The 26,360-nt window shown below is 36.1% G+C and overlaps 1 protein-coding gene across 3 annotated transcripts in view; it reads left to right on the top strand.

Annotated features, from left to right (window-relative positions):
- MMP16 (matrix metallopeptidase 16) overlaps positions 1-26,360 on the top strand; it is a 310,239-nt gene that overhangs the window by 122,508 nt on the left and 161,371 nt on the right. For all 3 annotated transcript variants that reach the window (XM_019453413.2, XM_019453412.2, XM_019453411.2), the window contains exon 2: positions 18,815-18,963. In XM_019453413.2, the coding sequence (XP_019308958.2) occupies positions 18,815-18,963 (149 nt within the window). The remainder of the gene's footprint in view (positions 1-18,814; positions 18,964-26,360) is intronic.

The following is a 26,360-nucleotide window of genomic DNA, read 5'->3' as shown; positions in this document are numbered from 1 at the left end:
TGTTGAGACTGTCACAATTGATCTTGTAACTGGTCATTTTTCTGTCTCTGCTCTGAATTTTAGGGAACTCAGAGTTAGGTGAATGGCACCCATACAGGCTATTGTAGAGTAGACATAATCAGTATTAATCAATATTAATTTTTCCACTGGCGTGTTGTCTATCTTATTGTCTATTCTTTTCCCCCTAAACGTCAGTGTTACCTCTTTTAATCCCATTGAATAGATTTTTGTGAGCAATATCATATACTGAATGAGGTGGAATATTTTTTTAAATGAATCTAAATGTAATCATGTAATTCTGTTTCACAGGGAAGTTTTCTCATTCCCCAACAATTTGGAATTGCAGGGTGGACCCATTTCAAATTCTAATTCACAGTATTTATCAAGTCAAAAAAACATGTTAAATTAACACAAATGAGTAACATATAAGAATCAGTGTGGAAGATCTTAACATAATGTTTACCGGATTAGTGTCTAATGATATTGCTACAGATACAGAGCTCATTATGTTTAATCAGTACAAGTACAGTCCCTGAAATCCATTTAAAGTACATTGTTTTAGGCAATCTTTGAACATTATGTGGGACATCATCTGTTATACACAGAAAGGATTGCTTTTAACCAGACTTTGCCTATGATTTTTCGTTTATTTAATAGTTCTTTTTAAAGCATAATCATACCACAGTTAAATAATAAAAGTTAAAAGTTACATGGAGTCTTCTGTTTCAACCCTTTACCCACAAACCCCAGTCATAAGACGTAAACATCCTTAATGATTTCTTGTGTAAATATGGAGAAGTTTTCTCTGCACATGGAAACAGTGTGTTTTCACTTACTAATAGTTTACCTCTTCGTACCTGTTCATATGGGTCTGATTCTTCTGGTTCTTCTTTATGAGTGTATAATATTCAGTTATAATCATTTGTTCATTCATTCAGTGTTTATAGAGTACCTACTCCATGCCAGGAACTGTTCTATATGTGGTTTAATAAGACACACATAGTTCATGCCCTCATGGAGCCCAGAGTCCAGAAGGTTGAGAGACAAACAAGTAAAATAAATATCTATTTTGGAAATTACTCTAGAGAAATTAAACAAGTTTTGCAAATATAAAATAATAGGAGAGGTCTACTTTTTTAGGATGACTTGGAAAGACTGCTCTCTGAGGAGGTACCATTTGAGCTGAGACCTGGAATATTGAAAGGAAGCAATGAGACATCAAGAGAAGGTCATAGTGTCTTCCCCACACTATTATATAGCACACCCCCCCCCATGAAATATTATACCACAATTTATTTATCCATTCCATTCTCTAGTTAGAAGGTTTCCTTTCAATTTTTGTTTTGTTCCATTCGGTTTTGCACATAAGTCTCCTGGTGCGCATGTGCAAGAATTTCTCTAAAGAATATAACCACAAATAAATTTGCAGGGCCATAGAAGATTTACATCTACTTTAATACATTCCACATTGTTTCCCAACATTTGCTTTCGCATCAGTATTGTGGAAGGGGGCCTGTTGCTTTAAAGTTTTGCCAGTGCTTTGAAATGCTAAGTTTTGAGGGCAGCTCTTTCCTAAGTTTTATCAGTCTTGATGGGTGTGACCGGAAATAATCCTCTGTCAGTTTCCAGGAGACCTCTGATTCTTCCCCTGCCTCTTTGGTGTCTCCATTGTGTCTTTTGCTGGTCTCTTTTCTTGAACACTCCTTAACTGTTGGTGTTTCATTTTTCTCTTTTGTGTTCTCTCTTTCCCTCTCTCTTAACTTCTTATCTCCTTCTTGGCTCCTACTCTCGTCCTCAAATAGCACAGGCCTTATAATTTTGTCAGTCTTGCTATCTCAGTGTTTATACCATCAGGGAGCATAAGATGGCAAAGATGTAGCTTATCTGCCCTGTGACCAGAGAGAAGCCAATTAAAGGTGAGGGAAAGCAGAAGGTCCATTGATGCACATAAGTAACACTCGGTCCCCTAGGAGAAGTTAAGCCAGAGGTTGTGCAATTGGTGTAATTCATAGAATTAGGCAAAGGTATAACTAGGCAAATTTTATATGGATAAATTAAGCACAGTGTATATAGATCAATACAGTGTGGGACATGTTCTCAGAAGGAAAGAGGAAAAACTAACATGGGTGCCTGTGCCAGACTTTGAGCTAGTCTCTTAAGAATACTGTTACTATGAATTGCAGGACAGGAGAGGAGACTGAGAGGAACCCAGAAAGAAGTAGCAGACAGGATTTATGGTAGAGAGAGGAGACAGCTCAGAGGACCTAACCCTGAGAGTATAAGATTCCAGAGGCTCATGGGATATTCATCAGTAATGACGTGTGGTAGCAGAGGGAAAGTTTTTGTTTAATTTTGTGGTTTCTTCTCAGTGAGTGTAGAGATCTGTTACCTAAAATTGTCATGTATTCTTCAGGTATTTTGGAAATATAATTATGTTATGTAAAGAATTGTAACATATACAAATGTATACTTTTTGTTCACTGTCGCTGAACTGTTTTGTGCCATACTCTATGATAAGCACTCTTGTCGGGATATTTTATGGAGTCCTCACTACAATCCTTACATAGTGATACTATTTTCATTTCACAGGTGTACAAACTGAGACTTACAAAGGCCATGTGTTTTGTTCAAAACCGTAACTTGTATGTGTGTGATCCAGGCTTGAACCTGTATCCTCCTGACTCAAAAGCTGTGCCCATACCTACCGTATATCATGTCCTGTCACATGATGACTTATTAAGTGCTCAATGAGCTGCCTGCACACTAAATACTAGAGAGGGAGATAAAGAAATATAAAGACTTCAAGGAAGGCTGGGACATGATCGGCCAAGACATACTGGCATATGCAGGATAATGATGGAATGGGGCTGGTAGGAACTTTAGGAAATTTTGGGAAACACATTCTGTGGTCCATAAATCAGTTTAGATAATCTTCAGTTAGTATACATGTTTTTAAAGAGAGCCGAGTTTGCAGAAGTAGATATGTTACGAACTTTTGGAGCTTATTGAATGCAAGGAAAAGAATTTTAAACCAGTTCAGGAAGTAAATGATAGCAATCATAGTGTCTTGAGCAGGAAAGTTAAAAAAAGGAAATGATATTTTAGGATAATTAATCTTTCAGTACTAAGTAGGATGGATCAAAATGGAAAGAATATGGAACCAGGGAAATGAATTAGGCAATTAGGAAAGTGTTGCAATATTCAAGTACAAGTAAAGGAGAGGCTGGTCTGGGGAGGTGACCTTGAAGATGGAAAGAGGGCAGAAGAGCCTTTTTACAAACTCAGATTTAAATGTCTTGAAATGCTTTTTAATGTGTGTTTAAGTTCTGTTACTATCATTCCAAATCTCTACCCTTTGAGGTTTGGGTGACCTATCCAGGTGCACCTGTGGTACTCATATAATCTTTCATCAGAATGTCTGCCTGTTTCTGGGGCACCTGGGTGACTCGGTTGAGGGTCCGACTTCGGCTCAGGTCATGAGCTTGCAGTTCGGGAGTTCAAGCCCCACATTGGGTTTGCTGCTGTCAGCCTGTCAGCACAAAGCCTGCTTTGGATCCTCTGTCCCCCCCTTGCTCTGACCCTCCCCTGCTTGTACTCTCCTCCCACCAAAAAAAAAAAAAAAAAGAATGCTTGTTTCTTTGACAACTTGACTATGAACTTGATGGCAAACACTGTGACATTTCTCTGTATCCTGGTGCCTAGCATTCTACCCAAAAAACAGTGTGTACCAACCTCAAGTGGTATAACAATAGTAATCGTAATAACGACTACTGCAACATACATTATAACTTACAAAGTTATATCTACCTCTCAAAAGTATCATGAAATCATCTGCTTCTCCATCTCTCCAGCTACTTTCAGAATTGCCTTTACTTCCTAACTTCTCCACTTTATTCAAATTCCCTCTAATTAATTACGCACACAGTAGCCAGAATGATACTTTTCTAACTCAAGGCTGATTGTATCACTGAGATGTTTAGGACCCTTCTCTGCTTTCCATATTACGCTCACACATATAAAATCCTGTAAGTTATTGCATGACTTGATCATGTAACTCTTTCCTAGACTTGCTTCCTCTTAGCCAAACTGGCTTTCTTGCAATTCCTTGAAAATTCAAATCTCTTTCATGCTATTCCAGTTATCTGTTGCTATGAAACAAGTAGTCCCAATGCTTAGTGGGTTAAAACAATATCAGCATTCATTTTACTGACAAATCTGCTGGGCAAGGCTCAGCAAGGGTAGCCTGGGTGCTGGGCAAGCCTCAGCAAGGGTGCTTTCTGTAAGAACTACTTACAGGCTGGGAGCTAGAAGCGTGTGAATGCATATTATTCCCTTGTCTGGCAGTTGACTCTGGCTCATTGGTTAGGACTTCACATGCTGCTGTCAGAGAGAATCTACGTGTGGCGTCTGCATGTGGCCTGGGTTTCCTTACAGTGTGAAGGCTGGGTTCCCAGGGTGACTTTCCTGAGAGAAAGCCAGGCAGAAAATTTTTCTAACATAGCCTCAAAAGTTGGGCAGCCTCTCTTCCTTTCATCATACTCTGTTAATCAAAAGCAAGTACTGAGACTAGCTCATAACCGTGGGGAGGGGAACTGAAACTCCTCCTTCTGGTGGGTCAAGTGTCAAAGAATTTGTACACCTGTTTTAAATTTTTTTAATGTTTATTATTTTTTTCAACACTTATTTATTTTTGAGAGACCGAGAGACAGCACAAAAAGGGGAGAAACAGAGAGAGGGAGACACAGAATCTGAAGCAGGCTCCAGGCTCCGAGCCGTCAGCACAGAGCTTGACATGGGGCTCGAACTCACAAACCGTGACATCATGACCTGAGCCAAAGTCGGACATACAACATACTGAGCCACCTGTGCGCCCCTGTACACCTGCTATAAACCCACTACCCATGCCTCTGGGCGTATGCGCCTGCCCATCTCCCGCCTTAGTGCGAGCTTCCTTCTTTTTTCTCCTCTGCTTTTTCTTACATTTCAAGTTTCAGTTTAACTATCAGTTTCTGTGTCTTCTTATCTTCTAAATCTAAATTAGATCCTTCAGTTAGGTTTTCACAGCACTCTGTTCTCTTTGAAGCATTTGTTGCAATCTGAAATGACATATGTATTTGGAGATAGCTGCTTTAATGTTAGTTTTCCAAACCATCAATCTGAAAGCTCCAGGAGACTGAGGGCTACTTCTGTATTGTTCACTGTGGTGACCCTGACACCTAGCCAGGAACTTCTACATAATTGGTTTTCAGTAAATAGTTGTTGAATTAGTGCACCATGTAAGAGATTTTTTGCTCATTTGTTTTTTAAGTCCCTTCTTCCTTAGAAGAATCTGGAATACTTATTTTCCTTGAGAAACCTTAATCTCCACTCATTAATTCTAAAGCATATATATTTTTAAAACACAGATATCTCTCTTGGGAAAAAAAGAAACTTCTTAATGTCAAAAAGCATTTATTCTTTTAATTATTGTAATTATAATAAATGTCAAACACTGTCAAATTTTATACTATGTCATTCTCTTAAAAAAAGTTTTGGGGCACCTGGGTGGCTCAGTCAGTCAAACATCCAACTTCGGCTCAGGTCATGATCTCTCAGTTCATGAGTTCAAGCCACACATTGGGCTCTCTGCTGTCAGCACAGAGCCCGCTTAGGATCCTCTGCCCCCCTCTCTCTCTGCCCTTCCCTTGCTTGCTCTGTCTCTCTCTGCCTCTTTCTTTCTCTCCCTCAAAAATAAATAAACATTTAAAAAATTTCACATGTACATGAACTATATGCCCTCTGGGGCAAAGGAAGCTTTCAAGATTTTTAAGCACAAGATTGTCCCTGAAGATAGAAAGCTGATTGGTGAGTACTGAAAGTGGAATAAATGTGATTTTGTTGTTGTTTTTAAATATTCTTTCATTATTTAGTCTATTCTGGAAGCCTGTGAGGAGAATCTGTCCCTATTAAAATTGTCCTCCCTTACTGCAAATTAAGTGCAAAATTTGGTGCTTCCAAAATCTCAATATACTAATTAATCAGTAAAATCAAACGTCTTTTTCTTACCATTTGGTGGTAATTAGAAAGAGATGGGAGCTCATTTCTCCTTTGCTTTCAGAGGGCTATTCTGTTTTGAAGGAAATAAAAGTTTTACCTTTAGGGGCACCTGGGTGACTCAGTCGGTTAAACTTCTGGACTTTGGCTCAGATTATGATCTTGCAGTTCATGAGTTTGAGCCCTGCGCTGGGCTCTGTGATGACAGCTCGGAGCCTTCTTCGGATTCTGTGTCTCCCTCTCTCTCTTCCTCCCCCACTTGCACTCGGTCTCTCTCTCTCTCTCTCAAAAATAAATAAAAATTTTAAAAAAGTTTTACTTTTAGAGAATTATAATACTTTGCAGTCTTTTGAGAGCTCCTTAACTCTTCCTTTCACTTTACCAGCTGGAAACAATGGGTTCTGGACAGATAGGTGATAATTTCATTCAGTTTTTATGTTTTGTTTTGTTTCGTTTTCAGCAAAATGGCCCAGCTGCCCACCCATGAGATTCAGCTGTGTGTGATAAGACAGCTGATTTCTGACCTAGAATGGCCTGTTTAATCTTACATGGCCATGTTAATCTTGCATCCTAAGGGCTAGTTTATCAGGCACTCACTCTTCTTGGCTTCTTAGTAATTGTCAAGAACTAGAGCCATTTTAGAATCACACTGAGACTTGTAGGCCTGAATGTCACCTACTTGCTCTGTAGCCCTGAGCAAGTTGATTAACCCTTCTCAATCTGTTTCCTCATCTGTAAACTGAAGATAATAATACCAACCTCACAGGCTTGTCGTGATAATTATATGAGCTAATGTATTAAGGAGATTAACGCAGTGCCGACGTAGTAAATGTTAGCTCTTGGTGTGTTGTTTACACCAAATATCAGTACTTTCCTGAAGCCAATTTTCAAGCAGTAGAAACAATTCCACATTGATTTTTATCTCCAGGTGTGGGGATGGAAGTTGAATCTGAAAAGGCGAAGATAAAAACTGCTAAGTGCTTTTCCAGCATCGACCCAAACTGTCGCTTATTTTTTACCTTTCTTTATATTTCCTAGAATTATTCTGAGGTATCTTACTAACCTTTGATGTGTATGCAATGAACTGAGATGTATTATTCACATTTGGGGCCCAGTTGTATATGTGTATTTGGGGTGAAGGAGGGAATGAACAATTGGGTAGTTAACCCAGTGTGCAGAAAAACAGCAAAGCATCATGGTCTGGTTTCAATTGTGATATCAATTAGGCAACAATACATGGGTTCTCCACTTATCTAGCCCTTGTAATTCCATTAGTCAAACTTAGAAAATGTGCCAGAAAATATTGTGCCTATCATGTTGAATGAGATATATGAAGATAAAAAACAAACACTTCAACAATGTAGCAATCATGATAAGTGCAGTGAGGGACCTAAGATAGGATGCTTAAACAGGATGCTACCTGGTGTTGGTGATAGGAGTAAAACATAAGAGACTTATAAATATGGAGAACAAACAGGGTTACTGGAGGCGGGTGTGGGAGGGGGGATGAGCTAAATGGGTAAGGGGCATTAAGGAATCTACTGAAATCATTATTGCACTATATGCTAACTAATTTGGATGTAAATTAAAAAATAAATAAAAGTAAAAGTAAAAAAAAATAAAAGTCGTGTCAGGGAAGGTTTCTTTGAAGAAGTCTGATTTGAACTACATTTTAAAGGATAGAGAGAATTGTATTTTTGTATTTCAAACATGGGAAAAGTAAATGCGGTACCCCAAAGCAAGAAAGAATTTAGCCGGTTCTAAGAAGAGGAAAAAAAAAAAGACTATATGCCTGGAATATCAAAAGGGAGTACAATGAAAAGAAGTTAAGGATTCAACAATGCATGGACTTGTAGGCCACAGTAAGAAATCTGAAGTTTACATTAAGTCACTGGCAAACTGCTGAAGGATCATAATTCAGTGACTGATATTCCTTGATCTACATTTGAAAAGACGACCCATGCCACTTTATACCCATTAGCGTCACTTTTATATATAAAAAAAAAAAAATACACATACACACACACACACAGAAAATTATAAGTGTTGATGAGGAAGTAGAGAAATAGGACCCCTTCTGCATTACTGATGGGAATGTAAAATGCGAAGCATCTGAAGAAGAGTAAGGTGGTTCCTCAAAAAGTTATATGTAGATTTACCATAAAATCCACCAATTCCAGGGACACCTATGTGGCTCAGGCGATTGGGCGACTGATTCTTGATTTCAGCCCAGGTCATGATCTCACCGTCATGGGATCACATACACTGAGCTGAATGTGGAGGCTGCTTGGGAATCTCTCTTTTCTCCTCTCTCTCTACCCGCCCCCCACCCCTGCTTGTGTGCTCTCTCTCTCTCAAAATAAATAATAAATAAATAAATCCAGGAATTCCACTTCTTAATATATACCCCAAAAAACTGAAAGCAGGGATTCAAAAAGATATCTGTAGACCAATGTTTATAACAGACTTATTACAATAGCCAAAAGATGGAAACAACTCAAATGCTGGATCAATGGATAAACAAAATGAACACTGGGTGTTGTATGGAAACCAATTTGACAATAAATTTCATATTTAAAAAAATAATAAATAAACATTTGAAAATTTAAAAAAAGGTGCATATACATACAATATAATAGTATTCATCTTTAAAAATGTTGCATACTACAAGTTGTAGCTGGATGAACCTTGAGAACATCCTAGATGAAATAAACCAGATGCAAAAGGATGCATACTGCCTGATTCCACCTTTATTAGTTACCTAGAATAGATTCATAGACAGAAAGTAGAATAGTGGTTACCAAGGGCTGGGAGAAGAGGCTAATTGGTGAGTTACTGTTTAATGCATATAGAATTTCAGTTTGGAATGATGAAACAGTTCTGGAGATGGATGGAGTGATGGATACATAACAATGTGAATGTACTCAATGCTGCAGAATTGTACACTTGAAAATGGTTAAAATGGTAAATTTAGGTTATGTGTTTTTTATGAAAGAAAAGAAAGAAAGAAAGAAAGAAAGAAAGAAAGAAAGAAAGAAAGAAACAAAGAAAGAAACAAAGAAAAGAAAGAAAAGAAGAAAAGAAAAAAGAAAAAAAGAAAAGAAAAGAAAAGAAAAAAGAAAGAAAACAACTCTCACTAGTTGGATGAGGAGAGAGAGGTAGCAGTATGAAAACAGAGGCCACTTGAAGAATCTTGTAATTTTTGGTGGTAAATAATGATGCCCTTGACAAAGAGGTGTCAGAAGAAATAAGAATTTGCATTCGAGGTAAAATTGGAGCTAAGTTGTGATAGTGGGTTCGATACAAATGATGAGGAAAAAGCACAGTAAAGGGTAATTCTGTATTTTTGGTTTAAACAGCAGTGTGACAGCAGTCTGGGCATGAGGGCAAGGTCAGGGTTAGAGGGTTCAATTGGTCTTTCATCAGCACATAAATGGTGTTTTAAGGATTAATTTTAGAAGAGATAACCAAGGAAAGTGTAGATACAGTTGACCAGCAACATCAAGGCTGTAATAAGGAAAGTGCTGAGAAAGAATTAATGAAGAAAGGGAGGTCTCTGGCAAAGAGTTTCAGTGTTTTTTGTTTTTTGTTTTTTTAACTGTAAAACTGAATGACCGTAAATGAAATATTCTAGCATGGAAATCGGAATATTTATTGGACTGGGCAGATTGGACTGTGGAAGGCTATTTTGCATTGGCAATTAGAGAAGCCCTTGGAGTTAGGAGTGAGTGTTATACCCAGAACATATGCAACCATAGTACGGTATGCTTTCATGATGTAAAATGGGATGGTTTGTTTGCATAAAAACTGCACTCAGTTACTGTAGTTTAGATATGTTTTCAGATGGTCTACCTTCTCATTTTGAAATGTGAATAGGTCTCCTAGGATTTCTCTGGATACAGAGAGGCAGCTGGGTCTCTTTCATGTCTAAGAGGCAGCCTAGAATTACAGAGAGAGCCAAGCATGGGTATCAGTCAGATCTCTGAATACTGATTATTCCTCTCAAATTGCTGAATCCTTGGGCAAGTTATTTAATCATTCTAGGGTGTTATTCTGTCATTTATAAAACAGTGCTATACTCACAGACTTGTTATGAGGGATAAAGATAATTTGTATAAATTGTCTGGTACATAGTGGGCAGTAAAGGAATGGTTGCTGTTCTTATCAGTGTTGGGAGTGGGAATAAAATTTCAGTGTGACCAAAAAATTCCATGGAGCAAAGTAATAAAAGGCACACTTTGAGAACAAATCACGAATGGCTTGGAAGTCATTCTTAGGAATTTGTTCTATAGGACTTGAGTAACTTCAGTAGTGTATGACAGGAAGGAAGAGCTTGAGGATTGTCACAGTCAGAATATAATATATAGATATTGATAAACTGTCTTCTCATCCCTTAGGGAGAGTAAGTAGATCACATTGGAGAGTATTTAAGGAAGTAGCTTCATTTTTAAGAATAGAGTAGTTTCTATCAGATCAGTGATTTCCACACTTTTGATAGCATATTTCCATCAATCTACTTTTTTTTTAACATTTACCCTCTCTTATTTATAATTCTATTCAGGAACTGATGTACTAAACCTGAATATGTTATGAAATATACTCAAAATAGAAACATGAAGATGAGCTAAGGGTGTCATAAAATTTAAAAATATTTTTTGTTTTACTTATTAATTGTATTTACATTGTTTCACTCTTATGAGAACTATCATTATTATCTTGGACGATCATTATCATTATTATCTTGGACAATTCCGTGACTGATTATGCCTCATTATCTTAAAAATATTGATTTACAATACTTTGAAATACAGCAATCTCAAGACCCATTTAAAATTACCATGGCCAAAAAAGATACCTCACAAGGAAACGCACACGCAACTGAAAAGTCACATCATTATCTGGTTACAACTCATGAGCCACATTTTGTAATCAGACCCACCAATTATGCAGAAGTTTTTTAGTAAAATTCTGACAGTGAATCTCCCTCTTCCCTGATGTCTATCAGTTGTTCCTGAAAACTAATGAGGTGTTACATTTTCATATTTTTAACAAACGGGCTTACACCTCATTAAAATTATTCTATTTTAGCAGATTATTTTACAGGTGGAAAACTCTGTTGCTGGAATTTTAAAGTAGGAAATTAAGATAGAGATTTTGTTTTGTTTTAAGAGGGAGTATTAGTAGGTAAAGTATTTATATTTTTTTGAGCTCAGAGTCATGTTATAAGGGGAACATTTCTAAACACGCATCTTTAACATACTTTTTACATGGCATACCTTTCTTTCAAAACAGTCTTATATTGGTAAAACATCACTTTTATCTTAATGAGACAGATGACTCTCAATGTACCTATTGAGTAGCATACTACTTACAGCTACTTCTCTCTCCCTAAAAAGACAACACTATTGTCTTTTTGTAAAAGAAATACATAATTATTTAAGTTGGACAACTCTCTAAAATAGTTTTTCATAAGACAACGAGGAAACATATATACGGTACAGAATATTTTCTTGGTCATTCCCCACCTTATCACAAGGTATTATACAATTTCTACTTTTAAGATGATATAATCCATAAATCCATTTAATCTGTCACAGAAAAAATAATGGCATGTTGTAATGTGCTAGGATCAAGCTAACTATTGAAAGTGAAACCATTAGCCCATCCACACTGTGGAACTCTACCTCCTCCCTCAGGACACCCAATGGAACATCGGTGACAAATGAATGTCCAAGTGAGGGAGTGAGGGCCCCAGTATCACTCTGAACATTAAATAAAAGTGAAGTTTATTTCTTGCAATTTTATAGGTAGGTGTGTCCACGCATGAATGTGTGGATCCGCATATTGTATAAAATGCTCTGGCATTTTGAGTCCATGGGACATTTCATACTCCTACTTTGAAGACCCTGCGATTAATCTCCTCATCAGTTTTTGGCATTGGTGAGATTGAATCTGCCCCCAGAAAATAAAGGCGAGTTGAGTTGATCATCTACCTGACTCAGGCTCAAGTACATGCCTTTTAGATAATTCACAGAATGCACTCGCTCGACACTTGATCCAACTAATGTAAAGCAGCACAGATTTGAGGAGAATTTTATGCTATTTAGATTGGTGAGGTGATTTTGATATAAAGTAGAATCATGTTAATGGTTACTATAAGTACTTTTTTGGTAATTATTTCTGTCCGCCTAAGAAACTGGGGATGGCAAGGTGATATAATGCCTTGCTGTTGTTCATCGTTGGTTCAGTTTTGTCTTTTTGAGTATTTTTGGTCTTGTTTTGTCAGTGTGTATGTGTGTGTGCATGCACATTATATATCCATCTTTAAAAATGTAAAACACACTTAGGAAAAACCATGAAAGACACATAAGGAGACGGGTATATCATAGTACTCCAGCTTTTCGGTACAATGACTGGGATATGATGGGAATCCCAATTAAAAACTACTGTTTTGTTTTGTTTGTGTTTTTTGTTTGTTCTTAGTTTGGTGGGTTTTTTGTTTTCGTTTTTATTTGTTTGTTTGATTACTGCAGCTCAGCCATTGCTATTTGAGGGGATTTGTTTCCATAGCTACTAAGTAGGAAGTGTAGTTCATTCACTCTTAGGTGGAATGGAAAATCTCTCCCTAGCCTTTATATCCTAAGTTTTTCATTTCTGTCATATATTAGAGAATTTCATGTTATGGTGAAATATATGGTTATCATGATCATTATAATTTTACTAATGGCCCAGCTGTTTTCCGTCTCCTTGTCCAAGTGACAGTTGTCTCTTGATTGCTAAGATGTTCAATGGCGTAACTTTTGGTCCTTCCACTGTTTGATTTCCATTTAAGAAGCCATTTAAATAGACAGTAAAATTCTAAAGGAATTGAATTCTATATGTGCAATTTCATACACTGATTCATTCTTGGTAAGGAAGAGATGATGATTTAGAACCCATTTAGATTTTTGAATGAACAGAAAGGCTAATTTCTGCCTCATTAACTTATCCTATGAATTTTCAATTCGACCAATTCTGAATGACTACTCCCACATCAGTTTAGGTTTTTGGTTAATAGGTAGTTATAATTCATATTTATAGCCACTTTTCAGACTAGAAAATTTCGCCCCTAAATTCTGCCCATCTTTATAACTGTTAAATATATGCTATTTTAGAGGAAAATGTCCTTAAGCCTTTGTTAACTCTGTGGATAATACCACAAAATAGGGGATGACACTTTTTAGTTGTTTATTTTAACAGAATTTAACAGATATGTTTAGAAGCCTCATACTGAAAAACATGAAATAACTTAAAATATTGAAAATTTAATTATTAAAAAATCATTCCTTCAGTTCATTTTATTTAAAAAGTCAGTTAATTTTATCAGGACCGATGTTAACTATTGCATATTTAAATATTTTTGTTAGTAAATATGTTAAAATTTAACATGAATTCAATAATTTAAAAACTTCACATCCCCAAATGACAAAAAATTATATAATTATATAAATTGAAGTGACTATTATTAAATAAATACCATAAAATACCTTAAAGTAAATACTGTAAATAAAATATTCTCACCTTGGCCCTTTTCCTACTTTACTGAGTTCCATAATTTTGATCACTGGATACATGGACCTTGCATTTGACCATCCCACAAATTAGCTGACATGAGCTATACCAAAAAAACTGCCTCAATCATAAATAGACGTTGTGGTCTAGCAAAGTGATTTTTCAAATTAAATAAAATTTAAACCCTACCTCCTATTTCTTCACCTCCAATAATTTCTGTAATTTCTAAGATAGATCCCTTCCTGCCCTAATAAATTCATTAGGTTAATCATTTTAAAAAATTTTGGAAGGATATCTAAGCATCATTTCAGGACGTTCTCTCTATATGTCGGGTCCTTCCAGTGATGGAATTTTAATAAGGTTCTTGCATTTGTGATTCACCTGAGTAAATGAATAGGAGCATCTTAATTGTATATTAAGGCATCGATAACTTTATTAACTTTAACAACTGGATGAAAATTTACTTCTCATGATTTTAGTACTGGTCTGAAATAAAAATATATACTCTAAAAACCCTCTGTTTAGGCATGCCTGGGTGACTCAGTTGGTTAAGCGTCTGACTCTTGGTTTTAGCTCAGGTCATGAACTCATGGTTCATGAGTTCAGGTCCCGCACTGGGCTCCATGCTGGAAGCGAGGGGCCTACCTAGGATTCTCTCTCTCCCCCTTTTCCTGTGCCCCTCCTCTGCCCCCTCTGTCTCTCCAAATAAATAAACTTAAATTTGAAAGTAATATATTAAAAATAAATAAATAAATAAATAAATAAATAAATAAATAAATATCCTCTGTTTATATTTGCCATTAGTCATGAGAACTGCTAAGGTCTCCTCTTTGTTGTTGGTTATCATCTTTAATGATACCACACTGATATGTGGGTACTGACAGTGGAGTTGATTAATACAGGTATTCCCAGTATGGTTACATGGAATATTAGTGACAAAGATATTCTTTCTTAATGGATTTAATAAACTTTATGGGCCTGCTACTCCTATTTATACAACAGTCTGGTAAAGACAATATCTTTTGGCCCAGAATTTCATATTTAAATGTTTACCTTTTATTGCTTGATAAGTCTCTTGCTCTACAGAGAACAGCACTCTTCTGGTTGCTCCTCCACTTGAATAATTACTAAGTGCAGGAAATTGGTTGTGTCTCCAAGATAGCAAGATAATTTGAATATGTTAGTAACAGAGGGAAGGTAATTCAAGGTTAGACTTTTTGCTGCATTTGAGGTTCTGTGGTTGCTTGTTCTGGTGATAATGACACAGGCTAACTCTCAGACAGTAAAAGAAGTCAAATTTTGCCTCCAAAGAAACTTATTTCTTGATGGTTTTCCAGTGCTCTCAAATGCACGTGTCAATCCACTAAGCAAAAGGAAACAAACTAAAAACAAATTGTCTTTCCTCACAACTCTGACTACTTACATCTCACCTGCGTTTCTGTCTTGCCTCATTCCAAGGATGAATCTTAACCTGAGCGGGAGCAATTTCAAGAACTCAGAGCAATTAGTAAGCATAAAATAATAATATGATGGACTGAGCAAGAGATATGCTGCTGGCTTTATGTATTATCAATCCTCACATCAAACCTCAAATTCAGCATCATTTCCCCCAAATGCATACATTAGGAAATTATTCCTTAACTCCCCATTATGTGCATTTGAGAGCATTGAAAAAAATATCAAGAGATAAACAATCTCAGGAGGCAAATGTATTTCCTATCATCCGGGAGAAATATTTTAAAACAACATCTAAAACCAGGACATAGTCCATGAGGATGGAGTCTGTGTGTATAGTTTTTAAGGGATAGTGTGTAACTTCAGATATTACTTTGTATATTTAACTTTCTATCAAATAAAATATTGTAAGTTTGTAGTTTAATAGGAAAAAAAAGAGAAAGGTTTTCCTGTGTGTCACTTATGTCAAACTTCAATTGTTAAAATTTCCTGCTTATTACTCTAGAATGAGCACCACATCTAGAATGATGCGGTGCTAAGGCTACCACCTTGCTCTGTTTATATGAACAAAAGGGTTTTGTTCTATAGAAATAGGATAAGGTTACTTATACCAGAGGATCCTGTATTCTATGATGATTATGGACCAGTGTTTGAATCTGATCCTCACTGTTTGTACCTGATCTTCATTCACTGGTAATTTAAGAGTCAGTGTTTACAAAGCACTATAGATTTTGGCCATCATGGTTTCTACCACTGATGCTGACTGCACGGTCCACCTTGTATTTGGTCAGTTTTATATCACCATGTTGCCCAACTTCGTCTCCTCCAAGGAGCATTAGCATCTTACTTACAGATTTTTTTCTCTATCATACCAAACATGATCAGATCCTCAGAATTCTGTGGACAGCTTAAAGGAAATAGTATAAGACCAAACCTAACTCAAGAGACTGTACTCTGCGTGATTAAAAGATTATTTAAGCAAGTATTTGTTTTCACCTGCAGTTTCCATATTGAGTATTATGAACATAAAGGAACACTGTGAATCAAATTAATACTGTAAGTCATTGTAGGTATAATTACTTGCTTTTTATATCCACCTAGAGTAAAATTGTCCACAGCAGTTTTAATAAGAAATGCTATTGAAGGCTTGCTGGTTTCATACTCTAACATGACACCAATATGCTTGATTTTCCACTGTTTTGTGGAAGAATGGATTGCAAGTTTCCATTGAGAATTATTCCTAGTCAATTAAAAAATTTTTTTCAATGTTTCTATTATTTTTGAGAGAGAGAGAGAGAGAGAGAGAGAGAGAGAGACATGGCATGAGTGGGGGAGGGGCAGAGAGAGAGGGAGATACAGAGTCTGAAGCAGGCTCCAGGCTCTGAGCTGTCAGCACAGAGGCCAACTCAGGGCTCCAACCCATGAACAATGAAATCATGACCTGAGCCAAAGTCAAACGCTTAACCCTCTGAGCCACCCAGGTACCCCCTGGTCAATTCTTGATGATGTCAGAGAAGATTTCTTGATTAACAAATGACAATGATACATGTATATTGCTATTAATGATGGTAAGCTCAATGACATTGAGTTATCAAACAAAAAAAAATAAATAAACTTTGACTATAAAATGGTGGGTCCCATAGATTTTCTGATATCTTACAATTAAAAAGAATTATTCACTTCTCAGTCATTTAGAAAAACTGACTTTTGTGATAAATGACATAATATAAAAGAATTTGAAGAAAAATCACAATTTCTTTTTATTCTTCTAACTCATTTGTTTGAGAGGGTAAGGCATAAATCAATATGTATTTTTGTAATATATTTTTCTCATTATCCATTGCAAATTTATATATTTTTATAGTTTTTCTATATAAATCATAGGGTTTATTATTAACAGTTTTCTTTTTGCTATCACCATAAACGTGGTTGTCAGTAGCTTAGCACCCATGAGTAACCTAGCAACAAGTCAGCTTTCTAGCAAGTAAGAAATAAATGCAAACAAAGTATTATGGAAAAAAGCAGTTCAGTTTCAGAATATTAGTGCATGTATACTGTTAACAATCAAGATGAAATCTTCTAATTTGGGGGAAATTGCGTGACAATAGGTATTGAGTTTTCTAGTAAATGATACAATGCCAGTGAAATCTTGTCTCCTTCATTCAGAAAAAAAAAAAAAAATGGAATCTATTTCAGACTGCAACACTGTTGACTAGGTAACTGAATATATGTGTCTTCCCTGGAAGCCTATTCATTACAGATTAGATGAGAGGAGTGTCTTGGCATGTTTTCACTATGTGGTAGATGAGTTTACTAGATGGAGTTTCAACAATAAACCTTCCTGACAGTGATGCATTGTTAATCTCTTAAATAGGTTTAGAATAAATGTTTTATTTTATTTTGAAAGGGTTGTGATTATAGTACTGAACTTTTGGAGGGATCTTTTTCTTGGAAATACTGTAAAACATTCCACCTTGTGTTTCACATGCTGAGACTTTGGTATATTTAATATCAGTTTCTTTTGGTGAAATTTAACTTATATAATTACTGTTTATTTTCACTGAGAAAATAGCTCTCCTGTGTTTAGTTGTCAGGTCATAAAGGAGGTATATCAGGTATTGGAGAAAAGCTGTAGCTTTATAGGATCATCATTTGCATGATGAATAGACCCAGGTAGGGAGGGAAATGCATACTGGTGAATATCTTCCATTAAATGGCACAGCTTCTATTCTGTGCCACAGCCAGAATTACTTGGCCTTTCTCAATCTGACGGGCAGTTCACTGCACTTCAAGAAATCTTAGTGCCCCATGGAAGATTTAGGTAAGGGACAGAAGGATAGGATATGAGCTGAACATACGATTGTGCATTTAAAATGAATGCATAGAATTGTAGAACTAGAAAGCATCTTCTCTCTGGCGAAGATTACTTTTCCCCAAATCCCTCAAGTTTTACGTTATTTTAAAAATATAGCCTTAAATGAATGACTTGTTTGTTACTATAATCACGATTGGGATATGAGCTCAACTCTGACATGTTTCCCTCAGTAGCCACACAAATCTCTCTTCTTTGGGGAAGAGGAGAATAAAAATCATGAGATCCTTAAAGAGAGGGCCAAACCAGATGGTCTGACTTCATCTGTATGTGAGACCTTTGGTCACTTACATTATTTGGATTGAAGTGAGTCATCTTAAATAAAGGAAAGAATATTCTTTACATGAGAAACATTTACCTACCCTTGAAGACATCTGACTACATTGAATAGATCAATTGCATGAATTTATATCCAAATGTCTTGACAGAATAATATGGTCTATATTGATGATGCTACTCATGATGGCTGTGGTTCTTGGTCAGTTGTTCAGAAAAGTGACATTTTAGATGTGACATATGCACATTAACTTCCCCTTCCAGCAGAGATGTTCACTGGGGTCATGTTGTTGACAAAATATCATCCTTTATTTTGGGAAGTTGAATTCCTAGAGGGCAGAGGTGATCTTATTTTTTATCCAGTGTGTAGTATAGTTCCTTATAAGCAATAAGCTTTAAACAGATGATTATTTTTTTGTAGATGTGTTACAAAGACCCATTACAGTCACTGAAAGTATATTAAAACAAACTACAGAATATGTGTTAGAAAGTGATGAAACACTAAAATAATATATGCCCTTGTAGAGGAAATAAAGCTTAAGGATCCACTAGGGACATAACTTAATTACCATAAAATATTGTTACATTGTGAAGTTGATCTAAAAGGAACTGTACTTGTTGTTGCAGGTTTGGTTACAAAAGTACGGCTACCTTCCACCAACTGACCCCAGAATGTCGGTGCTGCGCTCTGCGGAGACCATGCAGGCCGCCTTAGCTGCCATGCAGCAGTTCTATGGCATTAACATGACAGGAAAAGTGGACAGAAACACAATTGAGTAAGTAATGGCATCCACACTCTCACTTTTTTTGGTCCTCGAGCCCAACTAAGTAGTCGGATAAAGTTTAAGTGAATTCCACCAACCACGAGTGTAGCAATTTGTCTCATGTCTCTTTTCCTTGGAATTTGAACTGTGTTAACTCTACTCCCCTATGATGTCAGGTTTGTCAAAGCCCAATTTACTCCCCTGACTTTTGCAACACAGTTTCAAAATAGGGGGGAAGAAAGGAAAGAAACAATGAGAGTCAAAGTCAATGTACAGTTGAAGTCATTACAAGAGCTACAGGCACTGTTGTGTTGGAACCGGCTTGTGGTGTTGATGAGGACTTATTGTACACATCTCTTCCCTGTTAAGTAACATCATCTCAGTAGCTTGAAATTGACCAAAGTAGAAATATTGACACTAAGGAAAGTGGGAAACAATACAAATAAGGGCTTTTTTTTGGAGGAATAGGGGTAAGGGTGTCAGAGAACCAGTTAACAGTTTATTAGCTTCCTATCAGTGGCAATTCTCTCTACATGAGTTCAATCAAGGAGAGGTTTACTGCAAGTCTTTTCCTTCAGTTTTTTACTAGCAAATGGCTTGTTTTTAACTCCTTAATGGGATTTGTTATTTTATTGACTGAGTCATCAGTCATTTGTTAATTTATTTATCCAACCAATAACTCATTAGTGGGCATTTCAAAGGTGAAAGAGGCATATAGAGATTCAGAAGACAGACTCTCTTGTTCAGAGGAACTTCAAGTTAACTGTGTAGCTAGACATAACCACAAATAATCTTACCACAGGTACACTGTGAGTTCTGTAACATTATGAAACAGCATTATTGTTTTTTGGACAGCAAAGGAGGAAGTGATTAATTCTTTCAGCGCAGGGAAGAATCATTTGTGTTTATTGAGTCCTTGATACTCACAAAGTAAATCTACTTCATCATTTAATATGATCATCATACATCAGCCCTCCACAGTAGGGAAGACAAGGATACATTTTTTTTTTCCTCTGTCTACTTTTTCAAATAAGGAAACAGAAAGTCAAAGGCTAGGTGAAATCCAGAGTAGTTACAGAATCCAGACCTTTTAATGTTTGGTTGGAAGGCTTTCTACTATTCCATGCTGTGGACCTTGAGAAATGACACATTTATTTTTCTTTTTAAACCTTAAATACCTGAAATATCTGTGCTCAGGTATGTATAATTTTCACATATTAAACTAATTAAATATATGATTTAAAAATTATTTTGGCCTTCTAATACTTACATCATTATATTAGTCATACTATTTCTATTTCCTCAAGACCGGGAAAGCACATAATAAAAGGCTTGAAGATTAAATGTCAAAGCAGTTTGGAAAAATAAATGTATTACCTCTGCTAGCATTTTAAGAGATACATAAATATTAACTTTGGTATACATCTGGGAAAATAGAACCAAGAATTAATGTAGTGCATTCTGTAAGAATGAGAATCTTGTTATCAATATTGGGAATAGACTTGGGTATTTTGAACCTGCTGCCCTCTGTTCATTGCAATTCTCCCTTAATAGTGTCCTAAATAAATACAGATTTAAATTAATTTTAATTAAAGTTGTAAATTAATTTTAAATATAGCCTATTAATAAGCAAAACCAGCAAATCCTGCATTTTATTGCTGTGTATAGTAGAGAATTCCATTTAAATTATACTTTTAATCCCAACATTTTACAAAGTGCCCTGGACAGCTTTTTTGCTCCCTCACGCAGGGCTGTTGTCTTCTGATCCACTTTCCTGGAATGGATGACACAGTTTTTAAAAACACAATAAATTGATGGGGCACCTGGGTGGCTCAGTCATTTAAGCCTCAGACTCTTGGTTTCACTCAGGTCATGATCTCACTGTTGTGAGATGGATCACCTCTTGGGTCCATGCTGGGCCTGAGGCCTGCTTGGCATTCTCTCTCCCCCTCCCCTGCTAGCGTGTGTATGCATTCTCTCGCAAAATAAATAAACTTTAAAAAAATAACAATAAATTGAGAACTTGGGAAACAAACTCCTTTGATTCTGCTTACTACTAGATATTAAAATTCAGAAAGTAGGAACACCTGGGTGGTTCTGTCAGTTAAGCATCTGACTCTTGATTTCTGTTCAGGTCATGATCTCGTGGTTCGTGGGTGTGAGCCCCGCATCGGGCTCTGTGCTGACAGCCCAGAGCCTGGAGCCTGCTTCGGATTCTCTGTCTTCCTCTCTCTCTCTCTGCCCCTCCCCGCTCACATTCTGTCTCACTCTGTCTCTCAAAAATAATAAACGTTAAAAAAAATTTTTTTTAATAAAATAAAACAAAATTCAGAAAACAGAGTTCTGCGGAAAGTGGCATCTGTGTTTCCTGTGAGTTTTGAGAGCTCCTGCTGGTCATTGGAAGGACTCAAGATAGATAGGTTTGATTTCCTAAATCAAACCTGAGATAGCTGGGAAAAAAGTCTTTGTCAGGAGATGATAGAAGAAGAATGTGTGCAGGATTTATTTTGGCCCCTTGTGTTCAAAGGATCTGAACAGTTTTCAGTTGATCTTTGGCAGGACAACGCAAAATGCAAGGGTGGAGAGAAGGACAGTGGTCTTTTTCTGCCACACAGTGGCTTAAATTCCAGACCAGGAGAAATGATTGTGTCAATGTGTAGGAGTTACAGTAGCATTTTTGTGAATTATAGCATTGTAGAGAAAAGATCAACTCTATAGGTAACCCTTAACTTAAACACAACCAGTGTTTTGGTCTGTTTTCTTTAACCAAACTTTGTTCTAATTTAGTTTTTTCTTCTTTTTTTCGAATCGGAACTGCATCTTTTCCTTTACATAGAGTGTTATTCCTAGGTGAGTCCACCAAAGCCTCGTTAAACCCTCATCATCGTCCCTTCCTAGACTGCCATGCTTCTTTTGTCCTTTATGGCACTTCCATTGTCACTCAGACTAGAAACCCTGTGGCTTCATTGGCCTCCTGTCTGGTTTTTTTCCACTGATGTATCTCCACTCGTGACATGTTGTTGCTCAGGGTACTCAGCTCAAATAATGTACTATTTTTGTAAGTATAAACCCTATAATCATGCTACTTAAGCAATTGTCTGTGCTTCTGTAATCTCAAATGAATGTGTAATAACAATCCATGCTGAAATTGTACTCTGTTATTTTACATGGTCAAATTATAAAGTATGAATTTTTATCTAAACCTTATTACGTAAAGTATGGACTACAATTATAGACCTAAAATTACTCCTCAGTATTAAAATAATGTCTTAGGATTCATTTTCAGATGCTATAAACTTTTATCTAATTTTAGGCTCTTGTCAAGATCAATTGTTTTATATTAAATAATTATGTCCTCCTTTGTCAGACATCATTTGGTGTATTCAATCTAGAATTCATGGTTAATTAAAAGTAAAGATACAATTGTGGTAATCCCTATATTATGTTGAAGGAATTAACCATTTTTAAGCAACAGATTTAAGTATTCCCTAAATGGCATATTGCTTTTATGTTAGTTGTCATTGGTGTTGGAGAGATAGTAATGAATACTTATTCCCCCACCCCAAAATGAGCTCATAATCGTATGTTGCAATGGTTCTTTTAAATTTTGGGTTACTTAGCTAATTTTTGTAAGCAAACTCACTTAAATTCCTTAATAAGTGAAGCAATTTATGTTATGCGTAAAAAAAGATTATATTAAGCAAGGAAAGAAAAAGCTAGCAAGGCAATAATGAAAATGAGTCTAATGTGTTTTTACAATATTAATGGTAGGTATTTTTAAATTTTAATTCATCTCTTATGTGTGCACAGTATCATGCATTGAAGTATGGTTAATGAAGTATGATTTTAAGGTGACCTTTTTTATTTCTCTCCACATATATGCATACACATATATACACATATATGAACACACACACACACATATATATACATATATACATGAATACATAAATATTAGATGATCTGAGTAATTCTAATTTATTTAAATCATGCAAAGAAAGGGATCTTAATTAAAATGAATTTAAGACTGAATATGTAGCTTTTTTCAAATAATTTTTATGAAACTACAGTGGTATTTGAATTCTCCTAATTTGAGAATTAAAATATTTATTTAGATATATCAAGAGCCATAAGCTTTGGGGCTTAATTTTCAATATGTTTCATGATATTTATTCATTTGTCTAAATTATCAAGTTAAGACTCCCTTTCAATCTACATATACAAGATAGGTTCATCAGTAATTAAATTTCTTTTTTTTTTATTTCTGAATATAACAATGGTACTCAATCAGTATAACATTATAAGATGAACCAATCCCTTTTTTGGTAACTCCCTAAGGATAGTTGATAGCTAAATCAGCATACCTACATTTTGAACCCTAAGTTAATTTACTTTTAAAAAAATCTTCACAATTCCTGGACTTGATTGTCTGAGGACAAACAATATCTAAGGATTTTTAAAGTAATGAAAATAAGGGGCGCCTGGGTGTTTCAGTCTGATTAAGTGCCTGACTTCGGCTCAGGTCATGATCTCAGTTGTGAGTTCAAGCCCTGCGTCGGGCTCTGTGCTGACAGCTCAGAGCCTGGAACCTGTTTTGGAGTCTGTGTCTCCCTTGCTCTCTGCCCCTCCCCTGTTCACTCTCTGTCGCTCTCTCAAAAATAAATAAGCATTAAAAACACTTTTTTTAAATAAATTAACTAATAAAAATAAGCGTATTTAAAAATATGTAAAATGATCTTTTGAGGACAACTATAAATAGTAGATGCTACTCTTACCTTTCATTCGAACATGGAAAAGCCCGGAACCGAAAACTGTTAACTATATGATGCGGATGAACCTTGTTCTTACCTTACTAATTCGTAAGTCACAAAATATAATTTTGTGAGTGGCTGCTCTTCTCATGGTAAAAGTAAATATGTGTGCACAGTCACTGTGTAGTACAAATCCCTACTCCAAGGGACACCATTCCAATTGTATGTATTTTATTGAAGTGCCATCTTCCTGCAGCCCCACTACAGGGCCACCAGTTGTGTGGATTAAACTTGAAGGCATCATTCAGAGTCATGTGGGTGGCCCTATATATTCAAGTCATGTGGGTGACTTGAATACCCAACTCATTGAAAAAAAATTACTGAAACCAGTGAAGCAGTGAACACTGTCTCGTATATAGTGACTCTTATTACTGCAAATTTGTTTAGAAGTTTGTGGCTACTTTATTTTCATAAAATAAAGTATCTGTTGGTATCTGTATTATCAAAACCCCAGGATATCCCTGTTTTGAATAACAAAGTATGTTAACACATAGATTAAGGTGAACTGAAACATGTTGATATCAGTTGACTGCTACTGCTGTTGATTCTACGAGTACAGCCACTTCCTGATATTTGTAAAATAATAATTATTATAAGTTAATAATCATAGCAGTTACTATTTGCCAGGCACTGTTCTAAGTGTTTTACATGATTTAACTAATTTAATCCTCACATTTACTCAATAATATTATCACTTCCAGTTTGTAGATGAGGAGTGGAGAAATAGAGACAGTAGTCTGACCAATGTCACGGGGCAGGTGAGTTGGTGGAGGTAAGGTAGGAACCGTAGCAGTCTAGCTCTAGGATCTCTGCTCCTCACTTTTACAATATAGATCCTTCTTTTCTTTTCTTTTCTTTTCTTTTCTTTTCTTTTCTTTTCTTTTCTTTTCTTTTCTTTTTTCTTTTCTTTTCTTTTCTCTTTTTTTCTCTTTTTTTCTCTTTTTTCTTTTCTTTCTTTCTTTCTTACTTTCTTTCTTTCTTTCTTTCAGAGAGAGAGAGACAGCAAGCAGGGGAGAGGGGCAGAAGGAAAGGGAGAGAAGACAGTCTTAAGCAGGCCCCATGCCCAGCTGCAGAGCCCGACACAGGGCTCATTCCCACGACCCTGGGATCATGACCTGAGCTGAAATCAAGAGTCAGGTGCTCAACCCACTGAGCCACCCAGGCGCCCCTATAACTCCTTTCAAGAGCACTGATTTTAGATATTTTTCCTTTTTAAGTTAAGCTAATTTAAATAAAGCCATTAATGATCTATGCAACTAATTGAAAAATGTTCTCGGTTCTAAACAATTAAATCAATACTGAAAATCAATATTATATTTATGAAAACTGAGGAGGTACTATTATTTACACCTTGTAAGTGCCAAATAACTTTCTTGTGGCTCCCTCTCTCCCCCAGTACCCATTCTCATGTCTTTGCTTTGGAATACCAACTTAAAATTTTTAGCAAATGAGTCCGTAATGAAGCACATGTGTATGAGCTGTGTGTTGACACACAGAAAAAATAAGTATGTTTTAGCAATGGCACTTTCACCAAAAAAAGCACTGTTTGAAAATAGTGTGCACGTGTGTTTGCATACACATAGGCTCTCTTCAACCCATGTTTCTTTCTTGTGATATAGCTGTTACCTTATGTGAAACTATTAATCCAATCTGTTCCACTTGTACGTTTAGAGTTTTGCATTCTCATGTTATTATGGGGTTTATCAAATTCATATATGAATGCAACTAACACTTGGTACATGATATATAGAAATAAATCCCAGTGCCAGTCTCGACCTGAATAACAATATTAACATGCCAATTTTACCATTAGTATTAGACATTTAATTTCTTGGTGAGTACTGTTAAATGTTAATCGTTATTTTTATCCACAAAGAACTTTAAAAATTGTAGAAAGAACCTGACTGCTTATGAGATTAAAGAATAATTTAAATGTTTGGAGTCACATAAGAAACCTGAAGACCAATTTAGCTGAGATACTGTGTGTCTTATTCAGTGGCTTGATGTGCTTCAATCATATTTGGGGGATTTTACAAATTTTAATATATAATACCTGCCAATATCTCTTTGCTAGAATATTTGGATACAAATATTGATGAAGTTAACATAGAGTGTTCTCAACCTGACCTTTATTAGGACTTCTTTGCATTAAATTACTGATTGGTATTAGATCATTCCTGTTCTTATGTTTATTTCTTACACTTAAGTTATCTACTTTATGATTTGGTTTTATATAAAAGTATGTACACAATGTCCATGCAGTAAGCATTTGCTCAAGGCACAGACCTGGAAAGAGTTACAAAGTCTTCAAGCAACATGGATAGTAGGGAGATCACCATGTGCAAAAAAGATACGCAGACTCAATCTATTTGCTTCATGTTCCTTATTGGAGACTTTACTGGGTATTGGCCCCATACCTGGCTCTCTGCCCTGACTCAGGCCGGCGGACAATAGAGACACAAATCAGAATACGGAGTATAATCCATGCTGTGTTGCGATTGTAAACTGTACCTATATGAGTTGCATAATGAAGGATGTTTAGGATTCTCAGTGTGAAAAGAGAGAAAAAGTTATTCCAGACAGACGTCACTACATAGA

This window comes from Panthera pardus, unplaced genomic scaffold, assembly GCF_024362965.1.
Source record: "Panthera pardus isolate Hobbes unplaced genomic scaffold, ASM2436296v1 HiC_scaffold_7, whole genome shotgun sequence".
In the NCBI taxonomy this organism is placed as follows: domain Eukaryota; kingdom Metazoa; phylum Chordata; class Mammalia; order Carnivora; family Felidae; genus Panthera; species Panthera pardus.
The sequence above is the reverse complement of the archived record's forward strand: the minus strand, read 5'-3'. Positions and strand labels throughout refer to the sequence as shown.